This window comes from Taudactylus pleione, unplaced genomic scaffold (assembly GCF_031769625.1).
Source record: "Taudactylus pleione unplaced genomic scaffold, aTauple2 ptg001592l, whole genome shotgun sequence".
Lineage (NCBI taxonomy): Eukaryota > Metazoa > Chordata > Amphibia > Anura > Myobatrachidae > Taudactylus > Taudactylus pleione.
In genome coordinates, this window is record NW_028285989.1 from 100,555 (window position 1) to 128,315 (window position 27,761).

Consider the following 27,761-nt stretch of genomic DNA (forward strand, 5'->3'; position numbering starts at 1 on the left):
ATCCAACTGATCTCCCACAAGATGAAGTTTTATTACATTGTTGTCCTATGTATCTTTTTGCCACTAACTGTTACAGGTGAGTACACAGCAATGAAAGACAGTACAAGATTAGATAGATTAGATAGACAGATAGATAGATTAGATAGATAGATAGATAGATAGATAGATAGATAGATAGATCGATCGATCGATCGATCGATAGATAGATAGATGGGCCTCCTCCTCCCTAGTCAGCAGCAAGGTAGACTCAGTCTAAGCACTAGGAGCACAGACTGTTATGCACATGCGCAGGTCTGGCGTAGCGGCCATTTTCCCAGTGGTATGTGGGGTGTTTTCACCAGGGAAGCGCTGCTCAATCAATAATGAATTTATTCACATGTACATACAAAACGTAAAAATCTTAAAACATTATAGGCCAATAATAATCAAACTCTAAAAAATAATATTATTCATCTAATTAATCCCTCTGGGGAATAATGAGAATCATTCCGTGTCTGTGATTCCACTATATGAATATAGAAAAGCAAGATCCAGCAAAGGTTAGTACTATATAATAGACATGGTCCATAAATCCATCCTAGGTCAGTACTATATATTATAGCGTACTCCAGCAATTGTTAGTACTGCACTGCTAGTACTCTATGACAGGATTAAATATAGGTTATTCCTTAACTTTAAAACATAGTCCTGCAATTATTGGTATTGTGCATTGACACTTAGGGGCATATGTATCAAAGCTTGATGTGAGATAAAATCGTGAGAGATATATCACCAACCAATCAGCTTCTAACTTACATTTTGCAGGCTGTGTTTAAGAAATGATAGTTTGGAGCTGATTGGTTGGTGATATATATTTCACAATTTTATCTCACATCAAGCTTTGATACATATGCCCCAAAATCCAAAGAAAGTTTGTCTGCAGCTGTTATTACAGACCTGCATGTAGGAAACAATTTCTTATATGTGGTCCACTTGTACCCAGTACTGGGAATAATAAGAAACATCTGAGGAAGCCGCTGATTGATATTGAAGGTGGAGAAGTGCTTTCTTATGACCACCACTGTTGAATGGATCCGCTGACTGCCGTGGTTAATTTAATTGCATGCTGAAATTGGACTAAAGTATCGGTACCTGGGCACAAGTGGACCACATATAAGAAATTGTTTCCTACATGCAGGTCTGTAATAACAGCTGCAGACTAAAGCTGGCCACACACTAGACCAACTTACATCCAACTAGCCAACTAGTTGATTGGTTGGAATGAAAATCTGGTAAGGTATGGGAGTAACTGATGATCAGCAATTTGCTCCAAAATGCCAGAAAACAGATGAAAATGGTCGTTCAGACAAGTTTGTTAAATGTTTGATCTAAACAATTTGTTCAAACAACAGTTTTTGTCCATTTTCCGGCATTTGGGAGCAAATTGCTTATTGTCATTTGCTTTCATACCTTACCAGATTTTCATTCCAACTAATCAACAAGTTGGCTGGTTGGATGTAAGTTGGTCTAGTGTGTGGCCAGCTTAAGAATGCAGGTCTGTAATAACAGCTGCAGACTAAAGCTGGCCACACACTAGACCAACTTACATCCAACCAGCCAACTAGTTGATTGGTTGGAATGAATATATGGTAAGGTATAAAAGCAAATGACAATCAGCAATTTGCTCCCAAACGCTGGAAAATGGACAAAAACTGTTTGACCAAATTGTTTAGATCAATCATTTAACAAACTTGTCTGAACGACCATTTTCATCTGTTTTCTGGCATTTAGGAGCAAATTGCTGATCATCAGTTACTCCCATACATTACCAGATTTTCATTCCAACCAATCAACTAGTTGGCTGGTTGGATGAAAGTTGGTCTAGTGTGTGGCCAGCTTTAAGCTGGCCACACATCTATAGATTATCTGTCCAACCAGCCAACTAGTTGATCGGTTGGAATGAAAATCTGGTAATGTATGAAAGCAAATGACAATCAGCAATTTGCTCCTAAATGCTGGAAAATGGACAAAAACTGTTGTTTGAACAAATAGTTTAGATCAAACATGTCTGACGACCATTATCATCTGTTTTCTGGCATTTAGGAGCAAATTGCTGAACATCATTTACTCCCATTCCTTACCAGATTTTCATTCCAACCAATCAACAAGTTGGCTGGTTGGATGTAAGTTGGTCTAGTGTGTGGCCAGCTTCAGAATGTGAAGTGGATTTGAAGGGGGATGATTGTTTAATATGAGCCTGTCATATGATGTACTAATAATTATATACTAATCAAGCCTGATTGAATGGAGTCTTGGGCTGATTACAACTTTCTTTGGATTAAGTGTCAATGCACAATACCAATCATTGCTGGACTTGGTTTTAAAGTTAAGGAATAACCTTTACTTAATCCTGTCGTAGAGTACCAGCAGTACAGTACTAACAATTGCTGGAGTACGCTCTAATATATAGTACTAACCTAGGATGGATTTATGGACCATGTCTATTATATAGTACCAGGGCCGTAGCTAGGGTAGTGCGGCCGGTGCCATCGCACAGGGCACCACAGGTCAGGGGGCGCTGTTTGGGCCTGTAAAATTTCTGTTTATTATCATTCTCACTTGTAGCTTCCTCTTATTTCATCCCCAGCATCTCCTGGCCTCTCCTATCTCTTCCCTGGCCTTTCCCCATGAAGCTATGGCCCTTTTTTGATTGCATTATGTCCCTTTGAAAAATGACGTGGGCGCCAATGCTCTTTCTGGCACAGGGCACCAAAAAGTCTAGTTACGGCTCTTTATAGTACTAACCTTTGCTGGATCTTGCTTTTCTATATTCATATAGTGGAATCGCAGACACGGAATGTTTCTTATTATTCCCCAAAGGGATTAATTAGATGATTAATATTATTTTTTAGAGTTTGGTTATTATTGGCCTTTAATGTTTTAAGATTTTTATGTTTTGTATGTACATGTGAATAAACTCATTATTGATTGAGCAGCGCTTCCCTGGTGGAAGGATTCATTTCCTTCTTATGTTTGTTGTCATATATATAATTGGAGGTTAGCAATTCTTCCTAGAGGGAGCAGCAGCACAATGTAGTGAAGGGCCGCTGTTAGTTATGGTGCATACACACGGTCAGATTTTCTGTCAGATCTGAATGATAATGATTGTAAAAATCATTCAATCGTCCATATCTGAAAGAAAATCTGACATGTGAGCCTGCAACGATGAACGATGCGCATTCCCGTATGTCAGAGAACGATATCTGACATCTGATGTGTTTGCAGTCAGAATTGGACGATTCCCTTTATTTTAATATTGTCTGAAATCGTTCAATCATTTAAATCGATCAATCGTTCATCTGACATATATGACCGTGTGTATGCCCCAAAAGACTAGCTCCCATATATTTGTGTATTTTTGGTATGTGGAGTATAGCTGCCACCTGCCGGGGACTCAAGAGAGGTGAGTATTATACAAATGCACCACACAACATAAACTCATTATAGATATGCCGCTGGTGGAGAAATGTTTTAACTATTTTCATTTTAACTGCTATACTGTACTCTGATTTTACAAAATTCCTTTTAAATTAAAATGGTATTTTAAAGTGCTTGCTGCCATATAATAAGGTTATATTCATAGTTGTTTTCTATTTTGGAATATTCATACACTGACACAATAAAGGTGTTATAATGTCATTGCTGCACACAATCAATAGGAAATGTTCAATCTGTCCAAAGTAAATAATCACTGTGAAAACATCTATAAATACACACAATAGTGCAGTATCCTAATGTAATCAAAAATAAATCTATAGAGATATGAAAAAGTGATCTCCTTATTCTAAGTGTGCAACAGGATCCATGGTTTAGAGAATTCCACACCTTATCAAATGAGGATTGAGGGGGAGATTTATCAAACCTTGGAAAGAGATAATGTGGAGAAAGTACCAACCAGTGTTTGAAAAATGAGTTTAGGAGCTAAATTGTTGGCACTTTATTTCACTCCACTTTATCTCTCTCCAAGCTTTGATACATTTCCCCATAAATACCCTTATAAACACATGGGCATGTCAGAATGGTAGGCAGTCGGGATGCCGATGTTGTAAATGCCGACCGTCGGCATCCCGACTGTCTAATCACGGCAAGGGTCTAATGATAGGCGTCAAAATCCCGACACTTGTCATTTAACCTATGCCGGAAGCCCAACTCCCAGTATCCCGATCGAAGCTAAGCCGGGCGTGGACAGCCACTGGGAGGTGGGTTAGGTTAGGGGCTCCCGGGGGGAATTAGGGTTAGGCAGCCCCCTGGGAGGGTTAGGGTTAGGCTAAGGGAAGGAGGGTTAGGCACCCCTGGGGGGAGGTTAGGGTTAGGCACCCCCCCGGTAGACTTAGGTTTAGGCAGCAGGGAAAAGGAGGTTAGGTTTAGGCACATAGAGGGGGGTTAGGGTTAGGCCCTTGGGGGGGAGGTCAGGGTTAGGCACCCCTAAGGGAGGGTTAGGGTTAGGAGGGGGTTAGGTTAGCAGTACTTACCTTTTAGAGCAGTCGGGATCTTCACCCGTGCCATGCTCCCGCTGTCGGGATTTGAACCGCCGACCATGCGGCCGGTGGTAAATCATACTGATTCAATCAGGATGTCTTTATGGTCCTCCTCTCTATTTCATGAAGGAGATCTCCCCACAATTGCCATAAAAAGGATAATTGGTGTGGAATTCTGTAATCTATATGTCTTGTTTCGTACACAATTGGAATAAGTGTTTTCATATCTCTATGGACACTGGGGGCCAATGTAATAGGGTGAGAGTTTAGAAAATGTGAGAGAGAACTCTCACATTTTTAAACTCAGAAAAAATATAATAAACTCACAGAATAGACAGACTTGTATGTTTTTAAGACTCTTAAAACTTGAGATGTAAACTCTCATCCAGGTGTTTCCTGCACTGAAAATACAACTCGATCAATGTATTAGTTTGAGAGTTTTAAAGCTAAACTCTCACCCTATTACATTTTGCCCTGGGTTTGGTCTTTTTGATTACATTAGGGCACAGGTTCTCAAACTCGGTCCTCAGGACCCCAAACAGTGCATGTTTTCCAGGACTCCTCACAGAATCACAAGTGAAATAATTAGCTTCACCTGTGGATCTTTTAAAATGTGTCAGTGAGTAATGACTACACCTGTGCACCTGCTGGGTGACCTGCAAAACGTGAACTGTGTGGGGTCCTGAGTACCGAGTTTGAGAACCACTGCATTAGGGTAATGCACTATTGCAGAGATTCCCAACAGTGATCCTCAAGGCTCCCCAACAGTACAGGTATTAGAAATATCCATGGTTGAGGACAAGTGATTTAATTAGTACCTCAGTCAATTTTATTTAACCACCTGTGCTCAACTCTGGATTTCTCTAAAACCTTGACTGTTGGGGAGCCTTGAGGACCACGTTTGGGAACCTCTGCTCTATTGTATATATCTGTATATGTTTTCACAGTGTTCACTATCTTTGGGCATACAGTGCTGAGATAAGTATATATTTATCAAATCACGTAGTACAACTGTAATTAGACCATAAAGTCTCAGCGTCTAATTCACATCGCTTCACATTGTTACATTGCAATTCTACTTGGTAATTTTAAGCATGTTTACTTTATACTCACACTACTATACTGTAACTTCTGTTACTTTATTACTTTTAAAATGTTTATTTGCACTGTTTTTATAACAATGTGGTGTAGGCAAATCCTCACAGACCATGAATTGAAGCCCATCCTTTCCCCTATAATGTAATTAGAATTAACAAATAACTAGTCATGGTGAGGTGCACCAAGGAATGTTAAGTAAACGTGCCAAAAAAGAGAGATTATTCCTTTTTATGTTGCACTGACAGACAGGACGTATTTATCACCTATATCAAATGATAGATGTGTATTTCCTAGTGACCCAAATTGATATTGAATTTAAATACAACCTTCATTTTATCCTTAAAAAATTAGGTCATCGAAATATAAATCTTTTTGTATTTTTTATATAATTATTTCCTATTTTTAATAAAAACAATTGTGAAAGTGAATTAAAATGTTACCTCCAGTGTTGTTCCTTATATTTATTAATAGTTTATATTTTACTGCTACGTCGAGTGATATTATTATTATTATTATTATCAGATGGGTGTCTGCTAGCGGACCTTATAACCATCCTTTAGTGGTCCAGTGTAATTTTTGGCTTAATAATGTAATTTAACAGAAATAATGCAATAAACAAGTAGAGTATTTGCATCAGCGCTTGTATGCTTTAATATCAGAGAAATAACGAATTTTCCTGGTATGTATGACAATTTATTGATATAATATAGCCCAATAGTGACATCAATATCACACTGCAATAGTCTTGGAGATAGGGTCTATCAAACACCAATATTATTCAATTAGGATTTTAGGCAAATCCCATAGTCATGTTGAATCTTAGAAGCCCTGGGCGAGGTAATTAGCAGCAGTAATTTACCACAGATAATAGAATACCGGCCTTAGTCTCAATAGTGTTTTCTACCATGTTTAGGAATTTATGCAAATCCCATGTATTATATAATGAAATGTTATGAGACAATCACACTAGCTGGAGTACCCGGCATTGCCCGAGATTTTAAGAATGTTTGTTTACACATCATCCTCCAACAAACCTGTCCTTAGGCAGGCCCTCAAGAAAAGTGTGACAAACTTCCCCATCAACAGTCCTAAGGTCTTCAAAGGAAATAGGACCTGTAACGGTGTAAAGCAAACTTTGGTGATAGAAGCATTCAAAATGTGTCAGATGTAGAGTGTAAACACGGCCAAGAGCTTCTGTTGCTCTGATACTAGGATGACCATCTACAGCGACTCCCTGTTTTCTGCACATACAAACTTTTCCAGAAGCATTCCATGTGTAATAATTTAATAAATATACAAAGAAAATTCTTCTTGCGCTCCACACTCTATACTGCTGCCCACAGGACAAAAAAGTGGAGGCTTCACACTCCACAAAAACACAGTTCTGTTACATCAAATATTGTCCCGTACTGGCGCAAATATAGTTTCCCACAGTACTTTCCTTTAGAATTGGTTTCCCAATTATTAATAATTCCGATGAGTGCTGTGTTTACTCCTTAATCAGTGACTTCAACTCCCGATATTGATGCACTCAAAAAGAAGTAATTTGGTATAGTCAGACAGCTGAGAATGCTGGGAAAGCCTGCTAAAGCTCTCTTCAATAATAAGCATGACAACACCAAAAGCTTGCTCCGAGGCCCTACCCATATGCCGTGAGGTGACACATTGAGCGTACAGCCAAAATTGTGGTTTTAAAATAATTAAAAATTAACAGTAATTCATTTCAATTTCAATTTTTTCTAGTTGATTTGGGCGTGTTTTAAAACGCTCATATGTAAAATTTCACAATCTTGGATTGTAAACTGTGGATTTGTATAGAAAGACAGAAGGACAAATTCTCACTTTTATGTAGTAGAATAGTGGTACTATGAACCAAGGGCTGATATATTCTGTATTATTTTATTATGTCACAGTTAATAGAAGTAATGTAGTTCAGTTGAGGCCTAATATCCTTTACATACTGTAGGTGCTCAGTGGTCTTTTCTATATCACCACCTAGTGTCATAAATTTATAATACAACACAAAGTGGTAACTACAGTATACAACAATAACAGAGATTTGCTGGAGAACATACTGAAGGGCAAGTATCAAAGCAATGAATCCTGGAAAAAAATTCACTTTGACTCCATGTTAACTAGATTGTATTCTATATTGTTTAGAAAATGTGTGCATGGACAATTCTGTGTACAGTACAGCATAAGTAACTTTGCACTATATAAAAATAAATGAATAACACTGATGTTTTCTTTTCCATTTCAGCTGAATGCACTAAGTGCAAAGTATGCTGGGTTAATGGTTATACAAAGTGCTGTGACGAAAAGGAAATGAAATGTCCTGGAAAATGCATGACAATTTCGGAACATTGGCCCTCATTCAGAGCCGTACGCTCTGAGCAGAGCGCACGCTCTGCATGAGGGCCGGGCTCCTTTTTCATGGAGCGTCCTCCTGGACGCTCGTATAGCTGTGGGTCACCACCCACAGGCTATACGAGCGTGCATTTTGATGGCCGCGATGGTCGTGACCATCGCGACCATCGAAATTGCGAGCCAGAGCCTGCGGTTGAGGTTTTCAACCGCAAGCTCCGGAGTGATTTTGGCTCTATCAGAGCCAAAATCACTCCCACTGACATCACTAGTGAGGTCAGTGGGCCGGCTTCTGACGGGAGGCGTTCCCGTGGGAACGCCCCCGTCAGGGAGGCACGCCCCCGGCACGCCCACCAAAGGGGGCGTGCTGTCAATCAACATTGACAGCACGCCCCCTTTGATCGGACACAACGAGCGAAGGAAAGTCCTTCGCTCGTCGTGTCTGGCGCATGCGCACGACGGAGCTCCCTCCGTCGTGCGCATGCTCAGTGCAGACCATCGACCCACTTGCGAGCGTACAGCCGCTCGCGAGTGGGTCTGAATCAGGCCCATTGTACCTTGGGTATGTTGTCTTCTACATAGAGAAATAACACTTTAAGGAATGTATGTGGATAGTATGGCAGAATGATGATGTTTACTATGCAAAACCAAACCTTAAATAATATTTAAATCTAGATAAACAGTGGTAACAATTATTGCTACACCAATTAGTTATTATTGATTAAATAATGATGAAAGCAAGTTATTTTTTTCATTTGTAAAGCCACAAGTGTACAATATAATTGGTGCCTCCATCATTAAAATAAAAATATTATTAAGCCTTCTATTTAATTAATGAATAAATATATACATATCATTTTGCCTCTTAATATTTAGTAATTATTATATTAGTTAATTTAAATGTTATTTTTCAGTGTTATTAATTAATCTTTTTCCCCTAATATTACAATTATAAAATAATTGTGACTTTTGAATACATTTATTAATTGTTTTAGCCCCTTATTTAAGTGGTAAATAGTGATAACTTAATACATATGTAGTGTGCCTCTATTTGTGTTCTGGCTGGGAAGATAATTTAAGAATAAAACCAATAAAAATGAGTGAGTAAAATAAAAATTAGGTAAAAAGATTAATAAAGTAAAAAAGTATTAAAATAATAAAATATTAAAAGGATGCTGAAATGAAAAGTATGTTTATAGCTCTTCAGTGGGTGGGTGTAGGGAGCCAGTAAAGCGGGGGTACTGGGAGAGTATGGCTGGCATGCAGAGTCCTGTGCACTGTAATAAGGACACAGGCAGGCTGTCTATCTGTCCCTAATCCTACCTCTAGTCCTTTGGCAGCGACCTTTTTTAGTTTATTACTTTAATACTTTTTACTTTATTAATCTTTTTACCTCATTTTTATTTTAATCCATTTAATTTATTTTATTTTAATTGACTTCATTTTATTTATCTTTTTTATTGATTTTTCCATATACACCTTCTCTTAACACTGTATACTCTCTATAAACCTATAAATACACCATTTTCAAATCATTACAGCTGCTATAAATGAAGTGCAGTTCAAATAATTCTATACATTGGAAAGATAATTCAATCTGCAGAGAAATTTGCATAATTTTTAGCCTTTCAAACCCAATGCTAATTGTCACATATTGACAGTGATTTGCACTTTCACCATCCAAACCACTGGATATTAATTCTGTAATTTTGTAAGGCAAAACCAAGGGTGATTTGCTGTGAGTTTGAACTCGCCACTAAAATCGAACAAAGTTGCATTTCTCCTGATATGTTTCTACAAAGCGGGTGAGGATCTTATGTGCTAAATAGGTTTGAGACAATGATACTTCAGCTTGTAAAGTTTATTGAAGATACTGTACTTCAGCCTATTATTTTAATTTAATAGTGCATTAGTATATGTTTAGATATATAAGTGAGCTGCTGCGGTTGGTGTGTCTTTGAATTTTTATTTTGTGGATGAAAAAAAAGTAATTTAGGGAAACAATATATATTGCATACTGTCTCAATTGCTTTTGTTTCATTCCTATTATAATACACTAGCATATGCCCACAGCTTCGCTCTCTTGGATGTCTGTTATTGCTCAGTGGAAATTATTTTACAAAGACATAATGACATCTAATAATGTCATGTATATTTTATATTGTAGACATTGATCAAAAAATCTCTGTGTAAACATTATTTACACTTTTTCCTTCAGGGATCAACACAAAACAATGCTTGGGGCTACTTACTCATGAGTAAGCCACTTAACATACAGTAACACTAAAAGTTTGCAAGTAACATGACCAAAGTCTATGTTTACTGGTATATGTCTTAGTACACCATCTACTGGATTGACATACAGTCAGGTGCATAAATATTGGGACATTGACAGAATTTTCATATTTTGGCCACTATTCACCACCACAATGGCTTTGAAATGAGACAAACAAGATGTGCTTTAACTGCAGACTTTCAGATTTAATTTGAGGGTAATTACATCCAAATCACTTGAACAGTGTAGGAATTACAACGGTTTCTATATGTGCCTCCCACTTTTTAAGGGGCCAAAAAAATGGGACTATCAACTCAAAAGCTATTTCCTGGACAGGTGTGGGCTATTCCCTCGTTATTTCATTATCAATTAAGCAGGTAAAAGGTCTGGAGTTGATTCTAGGTGTGACATTTGCATTTGGAATCAGTTACTGTCGTATCTCAATATGAGATCCAAAGAGCTGTCACTATCAGCGAAGCAAGCCATCAATAGGCTGAAAGAGCAAAACAAATCCATCAGAGAGATAGCAAAAACATTAGGTGTGCCCAAATCAACTGTTTGGAACATTCTTAAAAAGAAAGAACGCACCGGAGAGCTCAGTAACACCAAAAGACCTGGAAGACCATGGAAAACAACTGTGGTGGATGACAGAAGAATTATTTCCCTGGTGAAAAAAAAACCCTTCACAACAGTTGGCCAAAACAAGAAAACTCTCCAGGAGGTAGGTATACATGTGTCAAAGTCAACAATCAAGAGAAGACTTCACAAGGGTGAATATTGAGGGTTCACCACAAGATGTAAACCACTGGTGAGCTTCAAAAACAGGATGACCAGATTAGAGTTTGCCAAACAACATCTAAAAAAGCCATTACAGTTCTGGAACAACATACTATGGACAGATGAGACAAAGATCAACTTGTACCAGAGTGATGGGAAGAGAAGAGTATGGAGAAGGAAAGGAACTGCTCATGATCCCAAACATACCACCTCATCAGTGAAGCATGGTGGTGGTAGTGTCATGGCGTGGGCATGTATGGCTACCAATGGAACTGGTTCCATTGTATTTATTGATGATGTGACTGCTGACAAAAGCAGCAGAATGAATTTTGAAGTGTTTTGGGCAATATTATATGGTCATAATCAGTCAAATGCTTCAGAACTCATTGGACGGCGCTTCACAGTGCAGATGGACAATGACCCGAAGCATACTGCAAAAGCAGCCAAAAAGTTTTTTAAGGCTAAAAAGTGGAATGTTATGCAATGGCCAAGTCAATCCCCTGACCTGAATCTGATTGAGCATGAAATGAATTTCACTTGATGAAGACAAAGACCCCAAGAACAAGCAGGAACTGAAGACATTTGCAGTAGAGGCCTGGCAGAGCATCAACATGGATGAAACCCAGCGTCTGGTGATGTCTATCCATTCTATACTTCAGGCTGTAATTGCCTGCAAAGGATTTGCAACAAAGTATTAAAAAGTGAAAGTTAGATTTAGGATTGTTTAGTTTGTCCCATTACTTTTGGCCCCTTAAAAAGTGGGAGGCACTGTCAATGTCCCAATATTTATGCACTTGACTGTATATACTGTAACTGCATGAGTCAGGATAAACTGTCTGATTAGTGCTTTATATATATTATATATATATATATATATATATATATAGCATGGTACATTTGATTATAGTAAAATTATTGGATTTTGCTGTGGAATTACAGGTCCCACCAAGCCTCCCCCACATGCTGGTACTAGGAGAACCACAAGTACCAGCATGCAGGGCAATATGGGCCCGCTGGTACATGTAGTTCCACAGCAAAAGAAATATTAAATAAATGCAAGACACACACACTGTTGACAGTAAAAGTTTATTAAAACATACTTTATACACATATGCAAACACGTTATCTCACATACTCACCTATGTATCCCTGATGCCATCACGTTCCCTTGTCCAGTAGGAATCCTTAGGGTACCTGCAATAAGAGAAAACATACTCACATCCTCCTATGCGGAGATCACGTCCTGTTTGTTCCATGTAGGCATCCATGGTCTTGGCAAAACAAGATAATGCAAATACAGAAACCCACAAACTTAGTACTGTCATCTAATTTAAGGGTTCTTTCGTGCCCATTTAAAGAAAAATGGTGCCTCAGCAACATTTTTGAAATTCAAATATGACCGCTGCAAGTCAATCACAGCTTGCGACGCCATCACCCTGCCCTTCGGCTTGCTTATATAAGCAGTGGCACGGCAGTTTGAAGGTGAAGTCACCATGGGAAGTCCTGGCAGAGGCGACACCCATGTAAAAGAGATTAAAGGCTGCCACCCCCGAGGTGAACAGGACGATAAAATATTAAAACATTTTATTTTAATATTTATATTACAGGGGTACTATAGGTACCAGTGGGCCCTAAATGCCCCGCATGCTGGTACTTGTGGTTCTCCAAGTACTAGCATGCAGGAGATGCTTGCTGGGACCTGTAGTTCTACTGCAAAAGACAATACTCTAACTCTTATGCATCACAATTTTACACAATCAACTTGGGGTGCCGGGGATAGCCCCAGGCTATCAGCCTAAGCCTGGGGTGCCCTTGAGAGGGGGACCCCTTTATTGGGGGGTCCCTACCTCCCCAGTGATCCCCAACCTGGGCTGTCTAGCGGTCAGGGGTAATGCTTTAGCCAGAGGACCTGGTAAAAAGGTTCCCCTGGCTTTCAATTTATTTCCCTGCTAGAAAGGGTCCAGTGCTGGTTATGGTTAATACAGGCGAACCCTACACATTTTTTCTCCCTGTAATTCCAAAACCAGTACTGGCTCACCTGAGCCCAGTGTTGGCTGAGCTTAATACAGTGGACCCCTATGTCTATTATCCCCTGTATTTTGGTAACAAGAACTGGCTCTAAAAATCAGGTGATGGTTGTGCTTAATACAAGGGATCCTTATGTCATTTGTCCCCTGTATTTAACACAACCAGTAGGGGTCTCCAAAGCCTAGGACTGGTTGAGCTTTTTAAAAAAATACTTTTAATTAATTTTCTACACAGATGCATGGACGAATCTCACTGATACGTCTATGCATCTCTGACTTTTATCACAGGTGCTTGCCACATGGATCTGTGTTTTGATGCATGCAGGGATATTAGGCGAGTATATGAGATAGTGAGTGTGCATGTAAGGGCAGACTAGATGGGCCAAGTGGTTCTTATCTGCTGTCAAATTCTATGTTTCTATGTATGTTAATAAACTTGTACTTTAACGGTGTGTGTGTAATGTCTATTTTTAAAATATTTATTTCTTTGTCAGTGGAACTACAGGTACCAGCGGGCCCATAATACTCTGCATGCTGGTACTTGTGGTTTTCCAAGTACCAGCATGTGGGGTAGGCTGCCTTTCTCCTGTAAAACACAATATTGTAACTCTTATGCACCACATTTATACACTCGGAGTATCCCAGGGGTGCCGGGGATAGCCCCTAGGCCTGGGGTGGCTTTGGCTGGCTGACCCTGGCCATGGCATTTTACCCCCCCCACTAGAAAGGATCCGGTGCTGGTTATGGTTAATACAGGGGACCCCTTCACTTTTTGTTTCCTTTATTTACAGAACCAGGACAGGCTCAGCTAAGCCCAGTGCTGGTTGTGCTAAATTCAGGGGACCCCTATATCTTTTGTCCTCTGTATTTTGGCAACCAGGATTGGCTCTAAATAGCCTGGTGATGGTTGTACTAAATATAGGGGACCTCTATGTCATTTGTTCCCTATATTTCCACAACCTGGACCGGCTGTAAAACTCCCGGGGCTGGTTGTGCTTTAAAAAAATGACAAATGTTTTAAATTTTTTTAACACAGATAAATGGATGGATCTCATTGATCAGTCCATGTATCTGTGTCTTATTGTTTTTTGTTTTCTCAGATGCATGCACACATTGATCGTACAGATCCATATGTGCATTTCTGAATCTTTTCTTTTAACACAGATGCCTGCATCACAGATCTCACTGATCCGTGCAAGTAGTCAGCTATCTTTAAATCTTTCACAATAGTTCTTATGTTAAATGATGTGCTATTTAGGCACACTATCGTGTTCTGGAGTGCTGGGGGGGGTAATGTGAGCACATTGTTCTGTAAGTAATGGCCTTAAGAGTCAGTTCAGGGCTGGGACCATTAATGCCAGTGAGCCCCTTTGTCCCCTTCTGCTGCCCCTGTACACTGCCCCTCTGCTGCCACTGCTCCACACCCACTGCTGCCGCTGTGCACTGCCCCACTGCTCCGCACCCCCGCTGCTTTTTCTGTGCACTGCCCATTGGCGGGCTGGGCCGGGGGGCAGGGTGCCATCTGGCCCCCAGGCTGGCACAATTATAGGTTTCCAGGGCCGCCAGGCTCCAGCAGGCAGGTAGCGGATTCTATTGCTCCCTGACCAGCTAGAGAGAAGATTGGGCCACCAGCGCTGGGCCGGTCCCATGTCCCCCGATGCCGGGCCGGCCCACACTACCTACCCATCCGCATGGCACCGCAGCTACTCCGATCGGGCATCAGAGTCCTGGCTCCTGGCTTCCCTATACTAAAATGGCCACATGAGGGCAGCCGAGCATGCCCAGCTGCAGCAGCTCCTCCCATGGGTCTTTGCGGAGCTTGTGAGACACAACTCACGGCTCCACCCCCATCATTGTCCGGTGGGCTCCAGCAACTCCAGGACGTCCATGCGCAGCGAACAGGTAAAGGCAATGGCACTTGAGAGTGTCACTGTCACACATTTATTTTATATAATGGTAATGGGCTGCATACCCCCCCTCCCCCGATCTCCCACACCCACACACTCCGAGTCCTCTGCTTTAAGTGGTAAAGTCTCTCAGGCCAGGTAAGTAACTGTCATTGTAATTTTTTTTATCATATATATGTATGTATGTGTGTGTATAAATATGTATGTGTGTGTATATATTTATATATATATATATATGTATGCATATACATATATATATATATATATGTATGTGTGTGTTTATATATTATCTATTACATGTATACATATGTATGTGAATATATATATATATATATATATATATATATAAAAATGGGGTCCCTTGATGCTGGGCTGCAGGCTTAAATGCTTTGATCAAATCATGACAAAATCCCCTTTGTTTTATTTGCTGCACACATAAATTTGCAGTATATTATTGTTAGCGCCGATAGCAAAAGTTTTTCTGTTTTGTATACATATATGGCATTAATATTGCCATGCTGCTGGTACCATGTATGATATGGGTAAAACCGAGCGTGGGCATATTTCTTTTCTGTTTTGTTTCAAAATTTTTGCCTTGTGCTATCATGGCAGCTTTCAATTAAGGCTATAAAAAGCCTAGTTGGGTGTGGCTAACAGCCAGCCCTGTATAGATGTGTCCCTCTGTATCTAGGAGGTGAGTACATTTAACTGCAATGTAATGCTGTGCTAGGCATATATGCTAGTGTTAGGGACCTGCAGAAAAATGGGGTCCCTTGATGCTGGGCTGCAGGCTTAAATGCTTTGATCAAATCATGACAAAATCCCCTTTGTTTTATTTGCTGCACACATAAATTTGCAGTATATTATTGTTAGCGCCGATAGCAAAAGTTTTTCTGTTTTGTATATATATATATATGTTTATAAAATATCATGCATTTATGTTGCACTTGCACATGTATTTATTTAGGTGACATGTACATGTGAATGTCACCTAAACAATTACTACACATGCAAGTGCCACTGTCAGCATATTTTATATTGGTAACAAACACATAGAACACTTCACTATTATATATTGTAGGGGTCCTCCTATACTAGATGTGATTATTTAGGTGATGGAATGATATATAGTGTAGGTGTCATGTTTTTGTTACTTATATATCATGCACATTGATATTTAGGTAGGTTGTACTTGCACATGTGTATGTCACCTAAATAATTACAACATTTGCCCCCTACATAAATGTCAATGTGCATGATACATAAGTAACAAACAAACGGGACAGCTGCAATATATTTCATCCCGTCCCATAAATAGCTATCACATATAGGATAGGACCCCTGCAAAAAAAAATACAATATTTTGTGTTCTGCAGTGCCTCATTACACAAACCACACCCCCAACATTACTGTCATGCCCATTTTAAAATTGCATTCGCTGGTAGAAAAACTGGGCTACTTGCCCTTGTTTGCCCACCAGGCTGAAAGTTGCCAGCCAGCCCCTGGCACTGCCCCATTGATACCACTGCCCTGCATCCCTGCAGCCTGCCCCCCACTGCTAACTCTCCCTCTGCACCCCCAAAACACTTCCTGTGTGCTGACCCCTTCACCACCAGTGCTAGTGTAACATTTTGGTGTCCTTCCCTCCTGCAGGTGGCCCAATTTGCTGGTCCCATCCCTTATAGTTAATAAATTATAAAAAAGCAATGAAATTCCATAGACAAAACACTTTACAGATTCACATTTTCCATTAAAGCAATTCTGTGAATTAGCAGCTCCACCATTTTGTGAGTGACAGCAATCTCACTCTGTGAGAGTGCTAAATCTGCAGTTACCATATCTCGCGCCTAGTGTTATGCATCTGGTTTTTCCTGTATTGCTCCTCTCCCTAATGTCACATTGAGATAATACATACCTCAGTTTCTTTGTAGGTGACTAAGTTATACAATATTGAAAACGCAATCCAAATTCATCTGTCTGTTCATTCTGTAGATTTTACAGAATGAACAGACAGACCAACAAAACTCCAGAAAAAAAATGTTTGTCTCCATAGGTCATACAAAGTCCCGAGGAGTATAGTTCTGCCCAAAAAAATTCTATGTACTACAGACACAACCATTACAACTTTATTATACGTACAGATGACTACATTAGTTTCTTCTTCTGCAGAACTTGTATATGTAATTGGAAATTGGATTTTTAAACTATTAATTTATGTTTGTTTGTTTCATTTCTCTCCAAGGTGATGTCCATTATAAATCAATACAGAAAACATGTGGAAATGATAAGTTCTGTGATATCTGCTTCTCGGTCTCAGCAGGGAAAAACTTTTCTGTCCGTATCAACACTGAGTGTGATACAGGAGCTTACAGCAATGCTGACCTAAATTACAGTAAGTGGAAGCACATTGAAAGTTCTCATTCAGAAATGGCCATCAAAGCTTCAATATATTAGTGATTCTAATGAGTACGAATAAAAGCTGCTAAATATAAAGACAATAATTGCTAATGGGTATATTAATGTAGCAGTGAAAACCCTTTAGCAGTGATTACAGGACTTATCACTGATCCTCATTCATAGAAGGGGTTACCATGGACAAATCTGAGCTTTTTCCAGCGGTGCCCCTGATTAGTGTATCTAACGCTTTCCCCATACAGTAGTATGGGGAGAGAATGATTCATAGAAGCACAGAAAGCTCAGCTTTCCTCTTCACTTCTAGAAATGTTTTCTCCATCTCAGGATGGTGCAATGAGCCTCCTAAGGGAAGAAGAAGAACAGGGAAGACAGCTGTCTCTCTGCCTTCTCCTTGGTCTCCTTGCCTTCTTCACTGGAAGCAGCCAATTAGAGGAACCCAGGTCATATGTATATTACGGGTCACCTCCTCCTCGCTTCCCTCTGCCCCAGTGCCCCCTCACTCTACCCCCCCTCACTCTACCCTAACCCTGCCCCTGCTATAGTAAGGTGACCCGGCATATGCATATGCCAGGTCACCTCCTGTTTATTGCCAGCTGCCCCAGTGTACCACCTCACTCTGCCCAGTGCTGGTCCAACCAGTACCCTGACTATGCTGGCATGTAGAGTGCCAGCCAGTAGAGGGCACAGCCCACAAGGAACCCATGCTGTCAGCCAGACTCTGAGGTAGGTTCCTGCCAGGGCTAGAAGGAGTGTGTGAGATGGGGTCACCCCTGGGCAGGGCAGGGCCGTAGCTAGGGTAGTGCGGCCGGTGCCATCGCACAGGGCACCACAGGTTAGGGGGCACTCTTTGGGCCTGTCAAATTTCTGTTTATTATCATTGTCACTTGTAGCTTCCTCTTATCTCATCCCCAGCATCTCCTGGCCTCCCCTATCTCTTCCCTGGCCCTTCCCCATGAAGCCATGGCACTTTTTTGGGTGCATTATGTCCCTTTGAAAAATGAGGGGGGCGCCAATGCCTTTTCTGGCACAGGGCGCCAAAAAGTCTAGTTACGGCTTTGCCCCTGGGTGCCACTGCAGGGAGGATATGTGAGCAGTGGCTCCTTCTGGGACTGTGGCCAGCGCTGGATCACCCACAAGGTGAACCAGGTGACTGCCTGGGGCCTGCACTGCCCAGAAAGCTCTACCCTGGAACAAGAGCTACCTAACAAAACAAACCCCAAGTCTTAATTCGTCCTCTACCCTGCATTATGCTTTCAAAAAAATCGCTCAAAGACTAAAGCAGAAAAGTGGCAGTTTTTAACGAGACAGGCAGTGCAAGAAAGCGCTGTCATTTAGATTGTTCCCAATTAATCTTTTTAATTTTTTTTTACCTGAGTGATGGTTCTACGTATCCATGCCAAATTTCAGCTCAGTACATCCAATAACTTTTGGAGGTGTAGCCTCTTAAACACCATGCCCCCCTCGCAGGAATTCCCTATGGGAGAATTCCATTTATTCAATTCTGCCTTAACATATGCCAAATAAAATATATAAATGAGGACAATGCAAAACTGTAAGAATGGTGTGTCATTTCCTCCCAGTGTGGTCTGATTCTTGGGGACCTATAGGTCATTGGTGGCAATGGGGGATCCCAAAAGCTATCATTCATTATTGCCACAATTTGCAGCAATAAGAAATGAACTGTTAGGGCTATTTATCAATCTTTACTTATTGGGACAGTGGTTCCAATAGGAGTCTTTCCCGGCGAAGAGTAAACAGTATAGTTATAGTATATGCTCTATGGCCCTGAGTCAGAGCCGGACGCTCTGAAAGAGTGTTTGCTCTGAATCAGGGTGTTTTTTTTTTTTTATTTGTGCGGCCTCCTGGCCTTGTGGTAGGGTCTCGTGGCCGCAAGCCCCAGAGAGATTTCAGCTCTAACAGAGCCTGAATCTCTCCACTGACATCACTCGTGATGTCAGTGGGGCCGCCCCCAAACGGCAGGAGTTCATGGGAACGCCTCCGTTTGGGCAGCCACCCCCCCCCCCCGGCCTGCCCACCAAAAGGGGCGAGCTGTCACTCAACATCGACAGCTCGCCCCCTTTGGTGCGAGACCCGGAGCGACGGATTGCCCGTCGCTATCCGGGTCTTCCACATGCGCACGACGGTCACTAAGATGTAGTTTGTTTTATATGGTGGACATGCACTCTGTATTGTATAACAGTTACTTTAATGATCTTTGTATTGTATATACAATAGGTCCATAGAATGTTCTTTATATAATATAGTAGTTACTAGGATTTTCTCTGTAATGTACAGTGGTCATCAGGATGTTCTCTTTATTGTACTGCGGTCACTAGGATACTGGTTAAATGAACACACAAAACAGAATATACCTGCTATGTATTACTACTTTATAGTTTGTATTCAAGGGAGAATTTTTGTTTAATTTGAACAAAAAACTATTTGTTGACTTGATGATGTTAGTACTTACATGTAGATGTTTAATATAAAAGTTTGATTTTTTTTTTTTTATATATATATTTGAATGCCATCCTGCCTACAAAAAGAGGAACAACAGGTATTAGGATTGTGGAATCTTTTTTATAGGCGAGGGCATGCCCACCAACATGGCTGGGACACCCTAAAGTTTTAGGCACAGATAGGCAATTTTAACCAGTGGGAGATAGTCGGTGAATGAGACCACTGTAAGAATGAGCAGTCTTACAGTAGCAAGGCTACATGCAATAGCCAGGACTTCCCAGACAAAACTAAAATCACTTCATTACTAATCCTAGACACTCCCCACTGCTGGATTAAGATACTGGATACTCAGATAGAGAAACTGCATCTGTCTTAGGGCTGGTGCAAGCTTAGTTGGAGCATCTAGAGAAACACCAATGGTATTTCAGTGTCTACGGACACAGATAATGGGTGTCTCTGTCCTTGCTCATTAGGACGCTCACCAGGGAAAGTCTTTGTAGCAGTGTTAGCATAAAGAGACAAGCGCGTGATCACGGCAAAAGACAAAGTCAAGTATGCAATTGACTCAGGCCCAATATATGCAATTAAATGGATGCCATGTTGTATGTGTGTGAAATATCCAGCTCATATATTATAATATAATAAAAATGTAGGTTATGTTAAAAGTCTATATATTGTTTTCAGAGGACTGTCCTGAAGTGATAGCTAATGAGTTTGAGTGTCCTGTGTGCTACGCAAATGACACCTGGGAAGGCTGCACACCCTATGGAGTTGTCAAATGTTCTGGAAATGAATTCCAATGTGTGGATTATCGTGGAGTAGTACAGCTTTCAGGTAAGTAACCTCTTGCATCCACTAGAAACTGGGAGAAGTCACACTAACAGCATTGTATCCACAGACACAAATATGAAATCTCACTCATCCTTCACACTCAATTTGGTTGCGAAAAGCCGTTATCATTTTCGCCTATTTTAATTATCCCCGTATTCAGTTTCAAAGACTTTTCGCCGGTGCGAAAAGTCTTTGTTAAAAAACAGGGATAACTTTTCACCATACCTTAGATGGCGAATAAAAAGTACAGAATTGGGGTTATGGGGTGCAGGCTTAAAAAAAATAGCCTGCACCCCTGGGAATGGCCCCCAAAATTAATGGGTGTCAAAAAAGTTTTTTTTTTTTTTTTTTTAAATCAGGACACCCCTAAAAAATTAACTTGAATTTTGGGGTAAAAAAAAAATACGGGGGACAAAATCCTAAAGTAGCGAAATAGATTCCACAGGGGTCCGCATGTATGCGGCAGGTGTTTTCTTCATTGCGGGTAGTAGCGGCAGGTACATTTTTGAAGAATTTTTAAAAATAACTTTAGGGACTTAAAAATATGCTAGCACCCATTTTAATGTACCCCGAATTTGCTGGAAATAGTTTTAAAACAAAAAAAGTAATCTAAGTGCTATTCTTCACCCCTTCTTCTTAAGCCTCTTTTATGCACCTGCCACGGCTATTACAAACCTGACTTCCTTCAGCAGGCAAAAATGGGGGTACCCATAGTGATCCCCCATGTCTAGACATCTGTAGGGGGGTCCCAGGAACAATACCAGAGAATTCCCGATTTTATGCGAAACTTACCTTTCTGCCGCCTCCCGTTTTTTGAATACGGGGATAAACTGGGCACGCGCCTGATACTTTATCCCCGTCAAAACTTCAGATGTGGAGCGAAAAGTCCAGCACGAACTTTTCGCTACAAATTGAATACCCCCCTAAATGAGTCAATTGTACGTTTCAGCTCGCAGCTGGATTCTTTACCAATGATAGGTGCTTTAACAAAAAGTGATCCTTTATAAACCCCACCTCCTAATAAACTACTACTAAATGTCATAGGGTACAAATCCAAACATGTTGCTTACACTGAATTTACAGATTTTCTGAATTTATTTTCAGACTTAAGTTTTTAAACACACAATATTTATATGGTGGTGCACATGACGTTCTTAAGTTTAGTGAACAATTTATTTGATAAAGCAAAGGAATGATCTTAAAAGAAGAGAAAAAAGGAGTTCTTCCCCTATTGGCACACTTATGTTTGTTATTTATGTAATAAAACTTAATTATTTATTATACATGCATTAAAAAGAGAAAATATTCTTATTCAGAAACATTGTATCAACAGATTAACAAAAGGAAACCTTTATTTTGTATTAAACTTGTAAATATAAAGCAATTATACAGTCTTATGTAATCAGTAGTTACTAGAGATGTGCGCGGAAACCTTGATTTGGTTTTGGTTCTAATTCATCGTTGGGTTTGGTTTTGACAAAACTGCCCTCACATGTTTTGGTTTTGGATCTGTATTATATTAAGAAATTGGTAAAAACAGCTAAAATCCCATAATTAGGGTCTGTTTTTGTTCCTACAGTATTATTAATTTCTATCACATAATTTTTGTAATTTCCAGACAATTTTGACCACCTCTTTAGTTCTGTAAATGCCCCTCCATATGTCTGTATTTGCCACCACCATATGTTCTGTATTTTCCTTATGGTGTCTTTTCATCTGCATGTTCTTTTCTGAACTTGATTGTTTGCTATGGACAACATCTCCATTTCTAAAAACTCTTCACTTTAGTAAATTTACTTTTTAGAGTGATACTATGTTGCATATGAGGTTTCAGAAGATGTCTGAGTATGTTTGGCCCTGGTTTCCACAATCAGCAATCTAGTGCATGAAACATCAGCAGTATGACCACCACTTGCAAAAGAAAGACCATGACCTGAGCCTTTCCTTGCCACTGCATGTGGTGTATGGAATGTTGTCAATTTTAAATTTTTTAGAGGTAATTTTTCTCTTTCTTATTAGAGATGTTTTCTTTAACATTGTTTAGATTTCTGGTGCCCTGTTTTAAACTTTATTTCACCTGGGCCACCTTTAGTAAATGTTGAAGTACTATCATGACTGCTGGCTGCAGCCACAGCACTACTACTAGTTTGCTTCTCCTGCTCTTCTGCTCTGGACTGATACATATCGACTCACAGTGCTCTTAGTGTAAGTGTATTACCCTAAAGACATTATATTTTTTTAGCATACAAGTTTTATAATTTCATTCATTATAACAGTGCATCACAGCGCTACTAGTAATTGTGGCACCCTAAATTTTAACACATTATATAATTTTTTAAGTTTTTGTAACAGTGCCTGAATACACAACACAGTGCTTCACAATGCCCCTAGTAATGGTGGTATCCTAATGATGTTTTTTTTTTTAACAAACAAGTTTTATTTTAAATATTAAATTTTTTAACAGTGTCAGCAGGCCCTAAATACTCAACAAACTGCCTCACAGCACCCCTAGTATAAGTCAGGTGGCGCCCTAATAATGACATTATGTTTTTTAACACACAAGTTTTATATAACAAAATTATAAATGTGCCTGAACTCACAACAAACAGCCTCATGACTCCACTAGTATAAGCCAGGAGGCACCCTAATAATGACATTATATTTTTTGACAAACAAGTTTTATATTAAAAATGTTTAACTGCGGCTGAACAGACAACAAACTCCCTTACAGTGCCCCTAGTAGAAGCCGGGTGACACCCTAATAATGAAGTTATATTTTGTAACACAAGTTTTATAATATTTTTTTAACAATGCCTGAACACATAACAAACTGCCTCAAAGCGCCCCAAGTATAAGCCAGGTGGCACCCTAATAATTAAGTTATATTTTTTACATTTTATATAATTTTATTTTATACCAATTTTTATACATTGTTTTTACAGCGCCTAAAAGCCATAAACACACATTAAACTGCCTCACCACTCCCCTATTATAAGCTGGTTGGCACCCTTATAATGATGTTATATTTTTTAACACACAAGTTTTATATATTTTTTTTTTAACAGGGCCTGAACACACAACAAACTGCCTCACAATGCTCCTAGTATAAGGGTGGCACCCTACTAGTAATGATGATGTCATAATACTAGGTATTTTTGGTTCTTAACGTTTTCCAGTAGGCTTTTTAAGTAACGCAGTTCTGCAGTTTACTCCTATGGCATTTTTTGTGCCACTATACTGCCCCTTTAGCACAGTGCTTTTAATCTTTTTTTTTTCTTTTAGAAAAAAGTGCCCCAGTAGGTTTTATTTAGAAACAAACAACAACACAGTGCCCACTCCTGTGGCGTTTTTTTGGTGTGCCTCACAGAGTGCTGCAGCCAGCCTACAGTACACAGTGCCCCTAATCTTTTTTTTTACAAAGTTCCCCTATGCCCGCACCCTTTCCTTCTGGTCTCCAGTGTGAAATGGCACTTGATTATAAGGGAGGGACATTAATATGCAATCCAAAATGCGTGAGATTTGATATCGAGAAGTTGATGCAATCCAAAACATGCAAGATCCAATGCCGGAAAGATTACCTCGTTTTGCCTCGTTTTGAGATCCCAACATGGCAGAAATACCAAAAGACTCGGAACCCCAAAGCTCGGGTGTGTTCGGGTGCTGTGGAAACTGAAACATAACAAAATAGAGTCTAGAATATAAGTTTGTGTTTAAAATAGGCTGTAAACTGTCTTTTTAATTCCATTTATTAATGAAGTTAACTGATGTGTGTGTTGTCAAAGAAAGGGTGGATATCTTATCAGTGTGCTATCCTGCTACCTAACCACCACACTGAGTAATAGAGAGTTACACCCAAACTCCAATAGACTGCACAAATTAAGGTAGGGACTCTGAGGGGTAAATTTACTAAAGTGAGAGTTTTTACAAGTGGAGATGTTGCCCATAGCAACCAGTCAGATTCTACGTAACATTTAACTAGCACCTTCTAGAAAATAATAGCTAGAATCTGGTTGGTTGCTATGGGCAACATCTCCACTTTTAAAACCTCTCGCTTTAATAAATTTACCTCTGAGTGTGAGATGGCGTATTAAGACCTACAAAAATCTGAAATGTCCAAAAACAGGTGCTTGACCACATATGTACATCAATTTAAACCATACAATATATCAATTATGTATATTACTCAGTCTTTATTGAGTGTCACATAGGCAAACGCGGGGGGGGAGGGGGTTCTGGATGCCTGGAAACCCCTGTTCCCAGCACACACCATGACCACAATAGAAATATAATAGAATTTTGCAAGTGCTGCATGTTCTTCTCAGTATCACAAATTAAATCATTAGCACCAACTGTGGATCTTTTAACATGTTTCAGTCAGTATTAAATAACCTGTGTACTACTTAGGGGATTTGGAAAACATGCACTGTTAGGGATGCACTGCTATAGAGTTCAATATGTACATACAGTATATGTTCAGGGCAGTGCTAGGTTCCTCTGCTGCTCCCCCAGACTCCCGGACATGCTCCAATGCACTGGAATGGTTCCCACATCTAAAATAAAAGCATTCAGCTCAGGCAGGATGGCCGGGATGTAGTGAGGAAGCCGACGGTCTTAATGCCTACCGCCGGCTTCCCGACAGTACTAATGACAGGCATCGAAAACCTGGCACCTGACATTAGACCAACACCGGGAGACTGACACCCAGGCATACCGAACGAAGGTAAGCTGGGCGTGGACAGCCGCGGGGGGTAGGGTTAGGTTTTAGGGCTCCCAGGGGGACTTAGGGTTAGGCACCCCCCTGGCAGGGTTAGGCTAGGGGAAGGGAGGGTTAGGGTTAGGCACTCCGGGGGGTGGGTTGGGCTAGGCACCCCCCCAGGAGACAGGCTCAGGCTGCGGGGACAGGGGGTTAGGTTTAGGCACTTGGGGGGGAGGTTGGTGTTAGGCATCCCAAAGGGAGGGTTACGTTGAGGGGGGGAAATAGGGTTAGCATACTTTCCTTATTAGTGTTCGGGATCTTCACCTCTGCCGGGCTTCTGCCAGCGGTATTACCTACTACACCCGGACGGCCCTACTGCTGCATCTAATGGCTTAGTGTGATCTCTAATCTTGTATATGCTGGAATTATGAGACATAATACACTTTGTAATATCTACATATTAAAGCTGGATAAGTGCTAATTGTGTCCTCTTCATGGACTGGCCACACTCACTCTAAAATTAGGCATTTGGAAGCCCCCCTCTAGAAATCCTACGTTTGCCACTTCTAGAAATCCTACGTTTGCCACTTCTAGAAATCCTACGTTTGCCACTGTATCATGAGTGCTTTTGACTGATTCATCTTTCAGTCTGTAATAAATATGTTATGTATTCTCCTGGGTATATAGCAGAGATGGGGAACCTCAGGCCCGGGGGCCGTATAAGGCCCGCAGAGTCATTTGGTCTGGTTCTCGAAGCTTTTCTCTACCAGCCTCATCAGGCTAGCAGGGTGCCTAGAATGGCACCCTGCAGCCAGAATCTATGCAGAATCTAGGACGCTTCAGACAGCCACACCGCTGCCCTTAGAGCTCCCTGGAGCATCCCCAGGATGCTTCGGGCAGTGCTGTAATCACCGGCAATTGTTGCCCCCCCCCCCCGTGTGAAGTCACATGGAAGGGGCATGGCCTGCACCTGGCCCACAAATAATGTTATATATATCAAAATGGCCCTCGGCAGAAAAAAGGTTCCCCACCCCTGGTATATAGGAAAAAAACTTATAGCAATATAATTGATAATGCAATATGTATTTTAACAATGTAGAAAATCAAATATTAATATTTAAAATCTAAGCACAGTGATCCCACTTTAATGAAAAAGACAGCGTACCCCACTCACCGTGAAGTGAAGCATAAACATGCGCGTAAAGGTTTCTTTTCCAGATCCCCTTTATCTTCTGAATATTGTGGTGATTTCACCAGTAACATGAGTACAAGATAATGTAAGGGCGTATGCTACTCACAACAGTGTATATCTTCATATCTGTATAAAGGTTTATTTCACATACTCTTCTTCACACATGGGAGTGACGGAGTGCACTGAAAAGAAGTAGCGGGCTGGTTATCGCAGGGCTGTGACAAGGGGTCTTTTATTTCACTTACTAGAGACTACCCCGCCCTCTGCTGAAAAACAGATGAGCTCTTCCCAAACCTCGGTGCTATGAGGGCCATGGAAATTATCAAGATTGGGACCTGAGGAGTTATCATTTTGTCACTGCAATGACAGAGGTCAATCACCGACATCCTGAGCACTGACATCCCATACCCATCCCATTGCAGCACTATAGCTATAATCTAATTATTAAAATGACTGAAATCTACTATGTTTAATCCTACTGGCCCATCCTTGACTGATTCCATTTTATAGCAGTCCTGTGATCCTGGGCAAAAGTGTTCCTCCATTCAGTTATTATATTATTGAAGAATTGCCTTACACATCAACTGCACCACTCAAAAGCCAGACCCACCTGGAAGAATGTACCTTTTAGAACAGGGAATTATTATTTATTTATTTATTACCAGTTATTTATATAGCGCACACATATTCTGCAGCGTTTTACAGGGAATATCTTACCAATCACATCTCTCCCTGCCCCAGTGGAGCTTACAATCTATATTACCTACCACATGCTCACACACATCCACACTATGGTAAATTTTTTGGAGGGAGCCAATTAACCTACCAGTATATTTAAGCACAGGTCGTAGTGGGAATCAAACCCATGACCTCAGTGCTGTGAGGCAGTAACACTAACCATTACACCGTCTGTGCTGCCCTAATGAATTATGACATATGATTTGGATAAAACCAGAGTTGAAGCTGTAATTTCTTACACTTTATACTGCACTAGTTATTATGATGCTTAAACATTTTAAAATATTGAGAGGTTTATCTTTAACAAACCACATATTTTTCATTTTGCAGATACTACCTACAAAACTATCTCTGTAAAAGGCTGCATTACGCAAGGTGGATGTGAAATTGGATTTAAAGCAGTTCCTGGCGCTAGAGAAATGGATTTAAAGTTGATGACTTGCACTTCTGCAAAAAAGCCCTGA

The 27,761-nt window shown here is 40.4% G+C and overlaps 1 protein-coding gene across 1 annotated transcript; it reads left to right on the top strand.

The window, feature by feature from the left end:
* Positions 1-27,761, top strand: LOC148442253 (phospholipase A2 inhibitor PIP-like). The gene is made up of 5 exons (XM_088464112.1): positions 1-76; positions 7,876-7,981; positions 17,200-17,357; positions 20,525-20,674; positions 27,628-27,761. Exons 1-5 carry the CDS (start codon positions 22-24, stop codon positions 27,759-27,761), a joined length of 603 nt encoding a protein of 200 aa, XP_088320238.1. The 5' UTR covers positions 1-21.

Bases quoted from the DNA above. Each gene is read 5' to 3' on its own strand.
- LOC148442253 (XM_088464112.1), top strand. From the start codon at position 22: ATGAAGTTTTATTACATTGTTGTCCTATGTATCTTTTTGCCACTAACT. The intron at 17,358-20,524 runs GTAAGTGGAAGC...TATTGTTTTCAG, and splicing joins CAATGCTGACCTAAATTACA to AGGACTGTCCTGAAGTGATA. The intron at 20,675-27,627 runs GTAAGTAACCTC...TTCATTTTGCAG, and splicing joins TGGAGTAGTACAGCTTTCAG to ATACTACCTACAAAACTATC.